We start from the raw sequence: 17,634 nt of genomic DNA on the forward strand, positions 1-17,634 counted from the left end.
TCTCAGTGGTTAGTTTCAGTGTGGCACCATGCCACGTTAGCCTAGCTATCTTCTAGCCCCGGTGGTCTCTCCACTCCCATTGCTAGTCAGCCTGACCAGCCCTGGCCAGCAGGGAACTCTGGTCCCAGCTACCAGGTAATATCAAGACTCAACAAACTGTAACCCCACAAGTGTATTTATATGTTAAATACTCAATCCTCAATATACCCACAGGATAAATTCACTGCCAATTAATAAAGATAGAAACCGCCCACCTAGACAAGATAAAATTGACCCAGACCACCTAGATCGGAATCATCTTCCTCTGTCTTCCCCATCTTGAATTCTCGCCTTCCAAGACTTTTCCCTGTCTACCTTAACTTCTCAATCCAATGATAGGCTACACCTTATCCTGGACCCACTTTGTTGTATAATGACATCATCCTACACCTCCCCAAGAAATGGGTTGTTCCAAGCCGAGCTGCTGGTCCGACTCTCCTAAGTTACAATGGGTCATTTGTTTCTGCTGGCTTCTGACACCCACAGATTGTGATTCCAAATTCTAGAGTCTTATTCTCCAGCTGCTCTTTCCCATTATCTACCTTCTTTCTAACTGCTGCTCCTGTGGGGAACAGGGGACCATGTCAGGCACCCAGGCACCTACCTGAGAAGGTAAGCAGCACCCTGCTCCCTACCAGATTCCTGGCCTGGAACACTTGCCATATTTCTCACACAGGAAACATGACCTGTGGTCATGTAGCCCAAAACAGAATTCTCCGTGCTAATGCAGTATCTAGAGGCCCTGGGGATTTATCCAATAAGCTTCCCTTCCTGAACATTCCTCCATGCAAAAGATATTTATTCTCTCGCCCACCTTGAGAATTTGGTATGCATCTATTTTCCATGATGAACAGTCAACTTACCATATGTATAAACATGGACTGTCTCATTGATCAAGAACTGCTGTGGGAAGCATGGAGAAGGCTTTGGTCTATAGAGCTGGGGCCTAAGTCTTCTCTAGAAGGTCTCTCTGTGCTTCTAGACAACTGTCCCTAGGCTAAGGACAATCACAAATGAGGTAAGCTGAGTCCTGCCCTGGGTCCATTGGCATCCTAGCCAGTGGGACCCCTACTCTGTTCCCAACTCTTCCAGACCCAGTGGTGATGAATAGATTCCCCGGAGTCAAGGAGCCCCAGCTTCTGCCTCCTACCAACCCCCCAGCTCCCGAGTTTCCCTAAAGTCCAGCACCTGAGAGCTGTGGTACAAGGAGAAGAAGTCAAGCATTCCCTGAGTTTCTCCTCCCTAGAGGTATGCAAACCCTCACACTCTTGTCTCTGGGCTCTGGCCTGATATGCTCTTCCATGTAGACTCCTCTGGTTCCTGCAGCCTGCTATGCCTCTGGCCCCTGCATCTACAGGGACATCTTGTTTTTTCCTGCCCTCTCTCCCTCCTTCTCTACCGGCTTTCATCTCCCTCAGGAGCTGCAGTCCTACCTTGCTTCCTTCCACTTTTGGAGCTCCATAAATGTCTCTATGAATCCTTGTCACTGCTACTATGCCATCTTAGGTCACCTACTGCACCCTTGTGGCTCTCTCTGCTAATGGCATTTACTGGCTTCCTTCCCCATGGTTCTCTCACCTTCCCCTGGGAAGTACAGCCTAACCTGCAGCCCCACTGCTCTATTTCTTGCTCCAGCCTGCAGTCCTGTAGCTACACCTCTCAGCTCTTTTGAAGCTTATAGGAACATCCATTTCCCTTCACTCAGTGTTCTGTTTTGTGACCCTTTCTCTCTTCCTCCATGGACTCAAATTTTATTATGTACAGCTTGGCCTCTGTACAGATCAATGGCCAAAACTTGATGCCCTGGATATGACAATTCTGGTAGACTATAACAACTTAGGTCACAAACAAAAGATCCCAAAGTTTCTTATCTCTAAGGCTCTACAACTGTCTGCTCTTAATTTTTTTTTATCACTATGTGCTCTGTTCTCAAAGAAGTCTCTTAAGATTATGCTGTAACCTTTCCATCAGGGTTTGTAAATTCATTTTCGGTATGATTTAAAAATCTATAAAAATCTATCAAAATTCGACTTTAAACAAAAGACAAAATTAAAAGTCTATATATGTGATTCAAGAATATACTGTATATGTAATTTAGATTCAACTCTCAATTAGGAAAACAGGTGTTTTTAAATAGCAACCATGCGGCTTTCCTCCATCTTGGCTGATGATCTCATTAAGATGTAAGCAGCTACATGGCTGGCAGCCATCTTTACTAAGGTTACTTCATGCCATGACTTCTCCATCTTAAGATGGCCACATGACATAAAGTAACAATTATAAAGTGTCTCAGTCCTACTAAGTCTGTAATTTTTGCATCTCCTTTTAGAATAAGGAAAAACAGGTCTCTAATATTTTAGATCGGTATGGATTATTTTATAATTTTAAGGTTATAAAGACTACTCAGATTAAGAAAAAGCTGACTTAGATATTTATACCTAACTACTGATGTCTTTACTAACTGTTTATAATCAAGCTTTTAAAAAAATTAGACAAGTAATAACATATGTTGATAAATAAGGTATATTTGATCATGAAGTTTCCAAAAAGTTCCTGGTAAGTTATTTGTCTAAGTTTCACTTAAACTATGACCTTCATTAAGAGTGGGAGTAGAGTTACTGGGTAAATGTGGGTTAAGTTCAACAGCAGAACAACCCCCTCTCCCAGAAGCCTTCAGGTTTACTAAGGGTGAATCTGAAATATCAAACATAAGCTGAAAACAAACAATATTTGTTCAACTCTCATGTGTGAACATAGCTAAGAGAAGTGGCACACACTGTAATCCCAGCATGGGAGAAACTGAGGAAGAACAGTTGAGAATTAGAGGCAAGTGTGGGTTGCATAGAAATAGTCTACCTTAAAAAACAAAAATCCGTATTTATGAATGGCAGTAATTATTGTTCATGAAAATGTCACAAGCCTTTAATTCACTTTTAAAAAGAAAACAAACATTATGGGCTGGAGAAGATGGATCAGCACTTGAGAGTACTTGTTCTGACAGAGGACCTGAGTTTGGTTCATAGCACCTACATGCAAATCACAACAGCCCGATACTTCACTTCCAGGAGTCTAATACCTTCTATCGGCCTCTGTAGGCTACTGTACACACATAGTGCACATGCATACACTCAGGCACACATGCAAAGACAAACATGGACACACACACACACACACACACACACACACACACACACACACACACACACTTTTAGGTCACCCAGTTTTCCAAATTAATATTTTTAATTAAGTAGTGATCTTTTTTTGTTAGGATGAGGGTCTATGAAGTCCTGTGGAACTAAAAGGCTCACCATGGGAAAACTGTCATGAGTAAATGAGACATTTGAAATTTACAGCATTCGAAAGTCCTTGTTCTAAAACGTTAGACTTTTGAAATGTGTGTCTGATACACAGTTGTATCATTAAAAATGGTTACCTCCCTAGCAGGGCCTGGGTGTATGGCATCAATTCTGGCTTTCATCTGAAACCATTATTGTGCTATTTCCTGTTCCCATTGACTGTAGTCCATTCCTCCATTCGTTTTTATTACCACAAACCTGAATAAACTCTCTCTTCTGTAGGTTTCCTTGGTTGTGATGTTTTATCATGGCAATAGAAAAACAACTGATACACAGGGGTTCTGGGACCTGAGCTCATGTCCCTCCATGTGTGTGGAAAGCTGTTTTGCATACTGAGTCATTTCCCAGGCCCTGGTTCTGCTCTTTTCATTCTTCATTTATTATGTGGCTATATTTTCTCCTCGAGTCCTTATTTTTTCTGTCTCTTATTACCTTGGATACCTCACATATATATTATTTCTGTCCATGCATTTGAATTGTGTAATTTTACATTCTATTGCCTTTTCCTTAGCCACCAACCTTTCCAGGTCTTGCTGATATTGAATAGTTATTTTCAGTATTTCAGTCAAACACCTTTTTTTTCTGCCTCTCTGTCATTATTTTTCATGTAAACTCATGAGAGGCAGCTATTATTTGGGTTAAAATGGAGTGAAGAACCATCCACTAGTAGGATTTTATTATGGTTTCAGAGGTCTGAACTGTGGAAAGGAGTTCTGGGTTTTTTCTTGAATTTTGTTGTTCAAAAACTAGGTGATTACTCTTCTTTGAAGAGTAGCTGAGTCTTTCTGATGTATAGTTAGATACAAGATGCTTTGCGCAGGATGAAGTAAGATGCTTCAGGTACTTTATTTCTAAGCATCCGCACTCCTACCTGAAGTCATTGAGGGGGTTATTTCAATATTTACAAAAAATTTGTATCAAGAGGGTTGGTATGGCCTGACCCACCTGTGCTCTGACCCTAAGAGACACTGTTTCTAGAGTCTATATAGCTTGTATAAACACTGGCCTCTCCTGCACTGGGTAACAGGACCCCTTTTCTACCGTTTCTACTGTAATTGTGAATTGTATAGACCAGCTGTAACTTCTGGGTATGAATGCTATGGTCTACCAGTTCTTTTGGGGTATTGAATACTGTAGAAGTGGCTGTGTGAGAGGCAGAGGGGCTCTGGCTTGTTCCCCAGAACAAGAAAAATAGAAACACTTTTGTTGGTAACGAGCCCAGTCATCCAGGCATGGTGTGGGACCAGTGGGAATTTTCTGTTTTTCAACTATAGGTGATTTAACAGAATGTTCAGTATTAACATGAAGTATGTCATGGGCATGCATGTCAGAGCATGTGTGTGAAGATGAGACAATTCTGTGGAGTTGATTTCCTTCTTCCACCATTGCATGGGTTCTAGGGATCGAACTCCAGGCTTGTTCTAGCATTCCCACTCACTGAACCAGGGCTCTAGTCCATTGTTTCCTACAGGAATATTTCTAGATGAAGGAGACAATGTAGTTACATTTCACGCACCCCTTACCCACCCACCTCATTGCCTGGTAAGACCTATAATACCAATTCAGAAGGAAACTTACATGTTTGACACTCAGTATTTGGCACAGCTCACAGAAGAGGAATCTGTGTTTATCTCATGCACAGATGCCTCCTAAGTTCTGATGATACAATTTATGATCCTTCAACTTCCCAATGACATGAAAGCATTATTCATTCAACAGGAAACATACAACAGGTTTCAAACCCTGATCTTTTCTTGGGCTAACAACATACAATTACAATAGTCTCTTGTGCTTTGTGGCAGCAGTGACCACAGCTCCTAATCTGCTGCATAGCCATGGAGGTGAGTAACACACACGGTACACTGTCCTGTTTTGCTAAGTTATGCTGGGTAGCAGGTATATTAAATGCGTCTTGTACATATGATATCTTCAATTTATGATTATCAGGATGATAATAGACTTATCCCACACGTCAGTATTAAGTGTGGTCTGAAGTCGCTCCCAATACCTGACTTAAGCATGGCGGACACAGAGAATCCACAACCCACCTGCTAAAGTTGTTGCCAGCACTAGAACCACCAAAGGGAAGACAAGGTTGGTGATTCAGAGAGGTGAAATATCCTTTTGCTTCTGGGTTGAAATTCTTGAGACTTTGTGGGAGATGGGTGGACAAGAGACTATTTCCTATAAGAAATTAAGCATGTCTTCACTACAGGAACGTATGATATGTGCAGACATATATACAAACTGACAATGTTTCTACATACCAGGAGTTATCAATGTAAACTAAAATATATCTCATAAAACATAGCATAAAATATTATTTATGGAAAAATCTAGCAAAAGGCATGCAGTCTTTGTCTGCAGAAGGCAATGCCATGTTTGTTGTTGAGAGAAACATAGGCTCAAACAAATGGAGAAGTTGCTTTCATGCATTAAAAGAAACTCTATTGTTAAAATGTTAATTCTACCAAAATTAATTCCCTGCAAAGAATTCTCAGCAGGTTTTGATTGTTTTGGAAGATATACTGGCAAACTATTTATGATGTAGTTATGAACGTGGAAAGAAACTAAAATATATGAAACAACTTTGAGAAAGAATTGGCTCAGAGGACAAGCATTGCTCAGCCTAAGCACATTAAAGCTGGAGCTATTACAGCATGGTTTGGGTGTGAAGACAATTAGAAGGCATAGAAATGAATGCACATCTGTGTGGCCCTAGATTTTGTTAAAGACCCCCCCAAAAGATAATCATTTTCATAAGTGGTACTGCAACAGAGAATACCATTTGATATCTGAATATAAGTGATTATTTCCACCTAAATCTCAACCCATTGGTATGATGTAACAAAATGGATCAGAAAGTAGAAAATCCCAAAGGATAGAGTGGAAATAAAACATCAGTGAGTTGAAAATATAATCTGGAGAGAGAGGGGGGGGCTCCTAATTTTTATGCTGAATGCTTAAAATAAATCAGTCTTATTCCAAATAGTTTTTAAAAGAGCCAAGCAGGTAGCATGTATGTATTACACATGTACATGCAAACAGGGCGGGGAGAAGGGGGGAGAGATAGAGAATGAACCACATTACTGCAAACTTCATGCACTACTCTGTAAATTTACTTTTATCTCATTTAGCTATAGATATTTCAATGCTGTATTACAAACAATACCCAACCACTAGTTAAGGTCAACATCTGCTCCCACAAGCCTGTCCTGCGTTTGCTTAAAGTTGGGATCCAGACTGAAAGACTTTTCTCATGCAGACATCGATGGTGCAGCAGGAGGAGGACCCAGGCTTGGTATTTGGCTGAACTCACCTCTGGTTGACCTCTGAGGCAGAAGGGGAAGCACCTTTTGCTTCCACTGAGAGAAACTGGAAAGTCACATGACCGAAGGTGTAAGACTGCCAGGACTAGGAAGCAGTGAAGAGGGCACAAGAAGACATCGGACACCCTGGAACTGGGGTTAACGATGGTTGGGAGCTGCCATGTATGGCTGGGAATTAAGCCTGGGTTCACGATCATCTGTAACTATAATTCCGGGGGTCTGCTGCTCTGTTCTGGCACCTTGGGCACTGTGTACATGTGGTACATTTACATCCATGCAGGCAAAACTCTTATACACATAGAATAAAAACCATCAAGAAACATTGAGAAAGTAAATGAGTGTTTCAGTCCATTTTCCATTGCCCACTTCAGCGCTGTTAGGCTTGGTCATTCTTGTAAGAAACAAATCAGTTTTAATCCCCAAAGAAGGACTTGCTGTTATGTATCCTGCTGTTTTCTGCCCCTTCCTTTATTCCAAACTAAATTATCCATGCTATCCGCAGGAGCCTAAACAGTGTAATTCTCTCTAGAAACCGCTGAGACCAAACAAATACTGTTCTCATCTCTCCTTTCCCTTAAAGTTTCAGAATGGCACCCAAATCTTCCTTTGACAGTTCTTGTTTGGTAAACTCTAAATTTTATTTTGGGAGAGAGGGCAAATTATACCTTGTTAAGTAAAGACTGAGCAGAAGTGTTTACTAGTTATCAGCTGATAAACTTCATTTTAGCCCTTGTGGTTCTCTACAATACCCGTGAGATAATTTACATTCTGAAATGACCCCATTTTGTTACTTTGAGACTGCTTGCTAACTTTCTCTAAGCTGTTCATTCAGTTCAGAGCTCCAACAATGAGTCATAAAAATTTAAGGGAAAACAAGAAACCTTCCCTTTAAAGGCATCCCTCTGCCGGGCCTGGTCCCACATCCTCACAGGTGTCCTCTTCCTTCTTCTCATCCTTTCTCGGAGTTGTTGACTATCGGAATACTGACCCTGAAAATTCGAGATGTTCCTCAAGGGAATCAAATGATCTCTCACAGCCCAGCTCTCGCCTTCTGGACTTCTGTCCTCTGCTGGATCGGAAGTAAAGAGCAGTGAGTGAGTCATAGATACGCATCTGTTAAGGAACGGGAGGGGAAGCTGGGAGAGCAACCCTCAAAACCTCAGGACGGAGAAAAGTCCAAACCCTAATTGTGGGTTGCATGAGAAAGGGGTGAGCATGGGGTGGGGGTGGGAACATCAGTTTACTCAGCCGAAAGTGCACTGAAAATCCACACGATACTGAACAACCCTTAGCTGCTCCAACCCACTGGGAAAACTGCTCACCACTCACTTCTTCACATCCTTATCGGCCTTTAAAATAGTTATCCCTTCTCACAGAGGAGGCACCCTTCATGCACACACATTACTTAGGCTTTCGGACACAGACCCTTCCAGTAATTTCCTAAATCCCTGTTGTTTGAAAGTCAACATGTAAAATCTCCCACATGAAAGAATTTTATTCTAAGTTAGGGAAAGTAAAAGTGGTTATATCCCCAAGTTCTTATCCAACCCAGTATTTCTCTTTAAGTTTAACAGGAAATATCAGCTACTGATATGAAAAATGTATTTTAGAATAGTAAAGAAGGACTGGAGAGACTGCTCAGCTGTAGCTCTTCCAGAGGACCTGGATTTAAGTCCCAGAACTAGAGGATCTGATACTATCTACATGTTCTAGGTACACACATGTCACACTGACATACATGAAGGCAAAACACTATACACATTAAATTAAAAAAGCAACACAACAACATAGTGAGCACAGTATTCCATTTGGTGGAATGTGATAGAATTTTGTTTCTGTATTAAAATTTACTTATCTCTTTTTTTTTGTTTTTTGTTTTTTTTTCTTTTCTTTTTTTCGGAGCTGGGGATCGAACCCAGGGCCTTGCGCTTGCTAGGCAAGCACTCTACCGCTGAGCTAAATCCCCAACCCCTACTTATCTCTTTATTAACTTATAATTAAGCACTAAGGGCTGGAGCTATGGCTCAGTAGTTAAGAGTTCTTGCTGCTCTTCCAGATGACCGGAATTGGGTTGCCAGAATTGACATCTTGCTCCAACAATGCTAAAGCCAGAGGATCTGATGATTTCTTCTGACCTCCATAGGCACCTGCACATATGTATGTATATACAGACAGATAAGTAAAGTAAAAGAAAACAAAATCTAAGCACAAACATATAAGCAACTTTCTAGGAAACTTTGAATCCCAGGGACAAACAAGTGGGTAAACAAATGGCTCACACACAGGGATTAAGTTCATAGCTACTGTCCTGTGCCTTAAGGTCTACATGTGTAATATAAAATGATCCATTTTTTCTTTTAGTCCCACAGATATTTCTGTGAATACTAATTACCATGTTTACACCATCTCAGTATTTATTAAAACATTCAACACATGGAGGGTTCTTTTCACAACATGACATTGAATTGCTCAGTTGATATATTTAAAAACACAGAAAGCAGTGGTTTGAGTTTCATTTCTGAGTCATTCATTTTCCTGCTACAAAACCCAATGAGAACAAATTTGCATATTCAGGTCAGGTGCTGATCATATCTTGCCCTACAGCATCAACTTTTGGTTGCCATGGATTTAGTCCCCTGCTTTAGTTAGTAGAGATAGAAGAATGGATATAAGAACCACACTCAGGGGGGAAGTTGGATTCTATCGGTATTAAGGAGTTTAGCTCAGATGCTATGTTTGTACCAGGTGACAGTATGTGTTGTCCCTGGCAGAAGTGTGACTCTTACAGAGAGCAGTCTGGATTTCTGTCCCTAATAACCTCATTATCCCTCTAGGGTAGGCCAATGCAAAATGAAGCTGTTCCCTCTCTATGAAGCTCTTTTCATCAATACTTCAACGCCCCCAGACTCAGTCATTACCTTCCACAGTCTTATTTGATTGGCTAGTTTTAGAAGAATTGGCACACAGAGGATGGAGGAAAGGATAAAGAGGTCACTGTACCAGCATCATGTTCCAGAAATATGAACATATGTGTGTGAGTGTGTGTCGGAGGGTTTAGGGGGTGGTTCTGATGCTCTGATCAAGAATGAATGCTGAAGGTACTGTTCCCCAATTGGTTCTTGATTGATTAATAAAGATGCTAGCCACCAGTGGTTGGGAAGAAGAGGCAGAACTTCCAGGTTCCTGAAGGCAAGCTAGCAGATATAGAAGGAGGAAAAAAGATTCACCATGCTTCAGAGGGAGAGAGAGACACCAGCCATATGAAATCTCAGGTTCATATATGCAATGGAATTTTCCTCAGCTATAAGAAAAAAGTGAAATTTGCAGGGAAACGGGTATGTCTGGAATTCACTATTTTAAGCAAGATGATCCAAACTTAGAAAGCAATATATGTTTCTCTCATATTTGTACCTTAGCTCAAAATGTATACCTGTCTGTATATAAAGATGTGAGTGTGAACAAAGACTAAAATCTGGCAAGGAGACCAAGGTTGAGGGAAAAAGAGGTGCTGATGAAGCGGGCCAAAAGGACATGTGTCACACAAAAGCAGTAAGGAATTGTATGGTGAGCATAAAAGATGGGGAAGTTCTTGATGTCCAACCAAGCTGAAATTTCAATTGAACTCGACCACTAGACTCAAAGCTGCCCACAGTGGAAAGTTTGTGCTGTGACAGCAGGAAATGGTTCTGAGGCCTCTGGTGACCAAGAAAGTGGCAGTTGTGGGAGGATTAGTAGGTGGCAAAATCCTCAGGGCACCATGAAACGGACAGTGCACCACAAAAGAGTTGCATCATTGTGAACTTATTTATTTTTTAACAGGATCTGTCTTCAGAGATTTGAAGCTCTTGTCATACAAATCTTTCACTTGCTTGGTTAGAGTCACACCAAGATTGCCTAAATTATTTGTGACTATTGTGAAGGGTGTCGTTTTCCTAATTTCTCTCTCGGTCCATTTATCCTTTGAGTAGAAGAAGGCTACTGATTTGAGTTAATTTCATTTCCAGCCACTTTGTTGAAGTTGTTTGTCAGCTTTAGGAATTCTCTGGTGGAATTTTTGGAGTTAGGGAAGCAAGAAGTTCCCAGAACCCAATGGGGATGGCATTAGCTGAAATGCCCAACAAAGAGGAGATAGACACCGTAGAGATCATATCTGATGGATAGGTATGAACTCCAGGTGAGGGATGGGGTCACTCAGCCATCTCAAAATTTTAACCCAGAAATGTTCCTGTCTATAGGAAATGCAGGGACAAAGAGTGGAGCAGAGACTGAAGGAAAGGTCATCCAGAGATTGCCTCACATAGGGATCCATCCCATCTGTGGACACCAAAGCCAGAAACTATTGCTGATGCCAGGAAGCTTATGCTGACAGGAGCCTGGTATAGCTATCCCCTGAAAGGCTGTCCCAGAGCCTGACCAATACAGATGTGGATGCTTGACTGAGCATGGGGACCCCAAAGTAAGAGTTCGGGGAAGGGCTGAAGGAGCTAAAGGGGATTGTAACCCTATATGAGGAACAATATTAACTAACTGGATCCCTCAGACCTCTCAGGGACTAAACCATCAACCAAAGAGTGTACATGAGGATCCATGGCTCCAGCTGCGTATGTAGAAGATTGCTTTATCTGGCATTAATCGGAGGGGAGGCCCTTGGTCCTGTGGAGGATCAATGCCAGCATAGGGAGATGCTAGGGCAGTGAGGTGGGAGTGGGTGGGTGGGTGAGGATCCTCATAGAGGCAGGGAGAAGGGGATATGGGATGAGGGGTTTGTGGAGGGGGAACTGAGAAGGGGGACAACATTTGAAATGCAAATAAATAAAATAACCAATAAAAAATCAAAAAAGGAAGAAAGTAAAAAAGAAACAGGATTTAACTCTATTGATCTGGAACTCAGCAAGTAGCCCAGGCTGGCCAGGAATTCTCTTGCTTCAGCTTCCCAAGCACTGGGATTACAGTTATGAGTGATCAGGCCTGGCATGCATTTCTACAGCAAAATATTCCTGAAGGAATTTTAATGAAGTGGATTGCATAAGTAATTCAAGAAGTGTGTGTGTGTGTGTGTGTGTGTGTGTGTGTGTGTGTGTGTGTGTGTAGGTCAGAAGTTGAAACTGGGTATCTTTCTCAACAATTCATTTGTTTTCTAAGATGCTGCCACTGTAGCTTGGGCTCACACATTTGTCTGGATTGCCTTACTAGCAAGCCCTAGGGATTCTCTGTTTCACCACCCTAATACTAAAATTAATCAAAAGACGTCTTGGGTAAAGAAAATTATGAGCAACTCTTTCTGATAAACATAGGTCTATAAACCCTCTGTAGAATAGGAGTAAAGCAAATTCAATAACATATTAAAATGATTGTTCATCATAATGTAAAGTAAAACTTGTCCCTGAGGTGTAAATTAGGCTTGACAAATGGAATTTAATCAGTATGACACATCCCATCAACAGAATAAAAGATAAAATAGCAAAAGAGAAAACAATTATCTCAATTGATCTGGACAAATTATCCCTCCCCTGAATCTTCATTTAAAATTTTAAAAAAGATATATTTATTTCATTTTATATGTATGGGAGTTTTGCCTGTAGGCATATATGTGTACCACATCCATGCTTGGTGCCTTTGGAAGTTGGAAAGAGGGTCAGATCCTTGGAATTGGAGTTATGGAAGACTGTGGACCACCACATTGATGTTGGGAACCAAACCCAGATCCTTTACAAGAACAAACAGCACCCTTAACTGCTGGACCACCTATCCTTTGTTTATAACAAGTTTGAACCACTTGAGATTAGCAGCACTTTCCACCAGCACAACTAATATCATAGTTACTGCAAGAAAGCCAAGTTCTCCATGCAACTGCCAAAAGAAGGCAAGGTGTCAACCAAAGGCTAGCCATCCTGTGGTGATTTAGAGAGGTGAGTTACCCTTTATAACAGTGGTTTTCAACCTATGGGTTGTAATCCCTTTTGGGGGTATAGGATATCAGATACCCTGCATTTCAGACATTTAGATTGTAACAGTAACAAAATTACACTTATGAAGTAGCAACAAAATAACCACATGAGGAACTGTATTAAAGGACTGCAGTATTAGAAAGGTTAGAACCTAGGCTTTAGGAGATGGAGGGTAATGGCAGGAAGGAAGGTCACTCGGGGTAGGGGGCTCTTGAAAATGAATGCTATGATCCTGATCCTTTCCCTGTCTCTGCTTCCTGGCCACCATGATATTAGATATATCATTAAATCTGTTTCTATCCTACAGCTGTGTATATGTTGTGGGAGATGCATGTGTGAAGGCTGTCCACAGTACTGTGAAATGCTAAAAATACTCAGGCATTAGCTTCCTCCTCAGCTCCTCATCTACAGCACGTGGAGTATGCCACCTGATAGAGGTAATAGATTTGTTACGTTTTTGTCTCTGTGGGTCTTGGCACAAGAACGTTGGCAGCCATTGGAATATCCTAAACAATGGGAGAAAAACATCTTTTGTTGTTTATAACAAGTGCCTGTCAACCGGTCCTGAGCTTGGGTTTGATCTTAGTGGGCTCATGAATAGCATTAGAAGGGAGTTGCTGTCCCATGGAACTGACAGTGCAATCAGAAGACTTGAACTTTCAGCCTCATCCCCTAAACTCTAGAAAGGGAAAAGGAGCTGGAGATTGAGTCGGTCACCAATGGCCAATGATTTAATCAACTATGCATATGCAATAGATCTTATTTAAGAAAAGCCTTCAAGGGCAACTAGGATGTGGTCAGAGTGCTTGCCTGACAAATGTGAGGTTCTGAATTCAGTCTTGAAAATCAGATTAACCAGATATCCCCTTCTTTTAATTTTTCTGTTCACAGATTCTTACCCACTCCTTGGTCATAAATCTCCACTGTTCGTGTGTACTGTCTTATAAGATCTTATATCTATCACAATGGCTTCTCTTTTTAAAGACTGCTTTGTCATCTCCTGTGATGTTTGCAAAAACGTGTCCCAGTTTTCAGTTTCTTTCAGCACAGCTTGACTAGATGAAGGGACTTGGACACTTCCTTACTCCCACTCCTGCTTCCAATTCTTGTGGTACATCCCCATTTTATTTCTAAACCTTAAGGATGAGTTGACTCGTGCTGGATTGCTTTATTTTTCTACAAGTTTGCTTCTGCTGTGTCCAGATTTGAAACAGAGATACAGACAATGGTGAGTGCTTTCCTAGAGTGAATGAGGTAACAGTCAAATAATCAGCACTGTGAAAACAAAAAACAAACAAACAAAAACGCCACCGGTATGTTTTGAGACATATCCTTTCTTTGTAGCATTGGTTATTCTGGAACTTACTATGCATAGCAGGCGAGCCTTGAACGCAAAGATATGCCCCCTGCCTCTGTCTTCTCTCATGTTCTGGGGTTTAAGGAGTGCACCACCACACCTGGCAATTAAAAAAAAAAAAAAAAAAAACGATGGCTACGACGACGATGAGGATGATGAGGACGATGACGACGACAACGACGACACGCTTTAAAATTTCCTTTGCTTCCTAAGCTTCTTATCTGATGTCTTCTTATTTTAATACCAGTGTCCCCACCCCTACCCCACTTCCCCATGCTTTTCTCTTTCCGTGTCAGAATGCTATAGTTGCTATGCTGTCCAGAGATGACAGCAGTTGCTCTCAGTGTCTCAAAAAACCGTAACGATAATATGGGGGACGCCTAAAGGTCCTTTTACACGTACAGTCTTCTCTCCCCCCTTTTACAGACATGCAATCATTTACTGGGGTGACATATATTTAAAGAAAGGAAATAATTGAAGCCGTTGTTTCATAGCGCCATCTTCTGGACAATATGTGCATTACTTAGTTTTTATTACAGGATCCACATGAGCAGCAAATTTAGACCCAGTCCCTAGAAACGTCTGCAAAGGCTCCAGGAAGCTAGGTAGAGACATGAAGCCATTGCAAGTTGTATTGTAAAAGTCCAGAAGAGTAGGAATTGTGATCCTCTGGGCTTTCTCTCTCCTTCTCACCTGTACCTGCTCCTCACTTCTGCCTCTCAGAAAGAATTTCTTTCTCAGGACCATCTTCACAGTACCAGGCCCCACCTGAGACCTTGCTCATCTTCTGCCATAATCGGATTTTTCACAGCTATGGGAGTGCAGGCATACTCTTGGGAGATGGTTTTTCTCTAGTGTAGCAGTGTACTTGGAGAGATGCTGGTTCTCTCTCCACTTTCTATTTACATTGGTTTTTTTATAAAGTCCTTAGGAGGTTGTTGTACAGCAGTTCCTACCAAGATTGAGACTACTCAAAATAGGTTCAGGAAGTCCCTGAAACTGACTAGATTCACAAGGACCCTGACACAGTAAGCAATAAAAGCTGAAAGTCACCTCAGACAGAAGGAAGCCGAGCTGCAAAGATGACTCTGAGACTAAACCGCTGCCTGGAAGAAGCAGAAACCAGCAGATAGATATTCTTGGAAGAGTTTAGACTAACTGAAACACCCGGAAGAGACACTCTCCAACCTGTTGACCTGCCTGCAGATGTGCAGTATGCTCCAGGTTCCCAGCTTTGTGAGTTGTCATTTGCATTGGAGTGGGTTTTGGTGATGTAGCTGTCTTTGAGTCATGTCTTGTTACACAACAGAAGCCTCTAAGATTTTAAGCTCTAATAGTTCATACGCCAGGAGTCCTTCTGGTTAAGCTGAGCCCGTTGTGGAAAGGTCTTGGTTAACTGGAAAATTTTACAGTCATTTCTCTCATTTTACAAACCAGTAGTCATTTACTTGGGTGACTTATACATTTGGCAAAAGGAAATAACAGGGGCTGGAGAGATGCCTCAGTGGTTAAGAGCACTGACTGCTCTTCCAGAGGTCCTGAGTTCAAATCCCAGCAACCACATGGTGGCTCACAACCATCTGTAATGAGATCTGATGCCCTCTTCTGGTGTGTCTGAAGACAGCAACAGTGTACTTATATATAATAAATAAATAAATCTTTAAGAAAAAAAAGGGTTGGAGAATTGGCTCAGCGGTTAAGAGCACTGACTGCTCTTCCAGAGGTCCTGAGTTCAATTCCCAGCAACCACATGGTGGCTCACAACCATCTGTAATAGGATCCGATGCCCTCTTCTGATGTGTCTGAAGACAGCTGCAGTGTACTGCAATAAAAATAAATAAATCTTAAACAAAAAAAGAAAAAAGGAAATAACAGGGTTCTGGGGTCATTGAACTCTGGCAAAACTTAACATGGCCACCAAGAGAGTCAAGCACTGCACTGTTCCACTCACCAGAGTAACAGCTCCTGGTGACAATCAATGGAGGTAGGGCTTTACTGTCTCCCTGACAACCTGTCCACTGCGATTCCTAACCCCATGTTATGGCTGCTCACCATACATGCTCAGAATCCTGTTGTACTCAGAATACACAATGAAAACAGACTTATTCATCAACTGGATGAACCTATGACTTGACGTCTCTTATTTTTGTATTTTTATCAGCTATTTTATGTATTTACATTTCAAATGTTATCCCGTTTTTCCTCTGTCCCATCTCCCCTCACCCTGCTTCTATGAAGATGCTCCCCCTCCTACCCACCCACTGCCACCTCACTGCCCTGGCATTCCCCTACACTGGGGAAATGAGCCTTCACAGGACCAAGGGCTTTTCCTCCCATTGATGCCAGACAATGCCATCCTCTGCTACATATGCAGCTGGAGCCATGGGTCCCTTCATGTGCTCTCTTTTGTTAGTTGTATAGTCACTGGAAGCTCTGGGAGGTCGGGTTGATTGATATTGTTTTTTTGTCCCCCCCTCCCCCGTGGAGTTGCAAACCCCTTCAGCTCCTTCAATCCTTTCTTTAATTCCTCCATTGGGGTCCCCATGCTCAGTCCAATGTTAGCTTCAAGCATTCTCATCTGTATCAGTAAGGTTCTGGCAGAGCCTCTTAGGAGACACCCATATCAGGCTCTGGTCAGCAAGCACCTCTTGGCATCAGCAATAGTAACTGGGTTTGGTGGCTGCATATGGGATGGATCCCCAGGTGAGACAGTCTCTGGATGGCCTTTCCTTCAGTCTCTGCTCCATTCTTTGTCCCTGTATTTCCTTTCTAAGAAGGACTAAAACATCCACATTTTGGTCGTCCTTCTTCTTGACTTTCATGTGGTCTGTGAATTGTATCTTGTATCTTGGGTAATCTGAGCTTTTGGGCTAATATCTGCTTATCAGTGAGTGCATACCATGTGTGTTTTTCTGTGATTGGGTTACCTAACTCAGGATATTTTCTAGTTCCATACATTTGCCTTTGAATTTCATGAAGTCATTGTTTTTAAAAACTGAGTAGTGCTCCATTGTGTAGATGTACCACGTTTTCTGTATCCATTCCTCTGTTGAAGGGCATCTGGGTTCTTTCCAGCTTCTGGATTTGATTTCTGATCCCTGAAGTGATTAAAAAGTGATTAAAGAAAGTACTGATAAGGGGAATGACATACATGGGAGAGAATGAAGGGTGGAGCTGCCCTCAAGGCTACTAAAGCTTTAAGGTAGGGCTAGAATTAAAAGACCAGTGCTGGAAGGGGGCTGTGAATCTGCTGCCCTATGGTCCATCTTTGAAAGGCCGCAGGTACTTAGTTCAGCAGCTTTTTCTTCCCCTTTGTGGTTGAAAGATATCCTACTCTGAGTGTGAGAGCACCATTCATTTTTCTGTTAGAAATCTCATTGACTGGGCTTGGGATACCTTTGAAGAGTAGAGTGCTTATCCAGCATGCCCAAGGCCTTGTGTTTAATCTTCTGTACCCCACCCCAACACAAATGACTTTCATTAACTGAAGCCCAGCTAACGTCAAAAATGAAAATCACCAAACACTCCAGGAAACAAGCCAAGATATCAATGCATTAATAGGAAATAAAGAGATCAGAATTGATCCCATAGAAATGTAACAATTT

The 17,634-nt window shown here is 41.7% G+C and overlaps 1 protein-coding gene and 1 long non-coding RNA gene across 11 annotated transcripts in view; both read left to right on the plus strand.

Moving 5' to 3' along the window:
• LOC147995089 (uncharacterized) overlaps window positions 1–8,584 on the plus strand; it is a 31,594-nt gene extending 23,010 nt beyond the window's left edge. For 7 of the 10 annotated variants that reach the window (XM_087659809.1, XM_087659813.1, XM_087659805.1 and 4 more), the window contains 2 exons: window positions 5,343–5,489; window positions 6,661–8,584. In XM_087659809.1, coding sequence (XP_087515935.1) covers window positions 5,343–5,450 — 108 coding nt within the window. In that variant the 3' untranslated portion in view covers window positions 5,451–5,489; window positions 6,661–8,584. Of the gene's footprint in view, window positions 1–1,131; window positions 1,288–5,114; window positions 5,237–5,342; window positions 5,490–6,532 lie in introns of all 10 variants that reach the window. The other 3 variants (XM_087659811.1, XM_087659814.1, XM_087659810.1) reach the window with 3 other exon arrangements.
• A 3,319-nt stretch (window positions 8,585–11,903) lies between these two features.
• On the plus strand, window positions 11,904–15,855 carry LOC147995090 (uncharacterized). The gene is made up of 4 exons (XR_015687093.1): window positions 11,904–12,633; window positions 12,980–13,109; window positions 13,564–13,900; window positions 14,017–15,855. It is a non-coding gene; the product is annotated as an uncharacterized LOC147995090 (long non-coding RNA).
• The last annotated feature ends 1,779 nt before the right edge of the window (window positions 15,856–17,634 follow it).

This window comes from Rattus norvegicus, chromosome 4 (assembly GCF_021556685.1).
Source record: "Rattus norvegicus strain SHRSP/BbbUtx chromosome 4, alternate assembly SHRSP_T2T, whole genome shotgun sequence".
Lineage (NCBI taxonomy): Eukaryota > Metazoa > Chordata > Mammalia > Rodentia > Muridae > Rattus > Rattus norvegicus.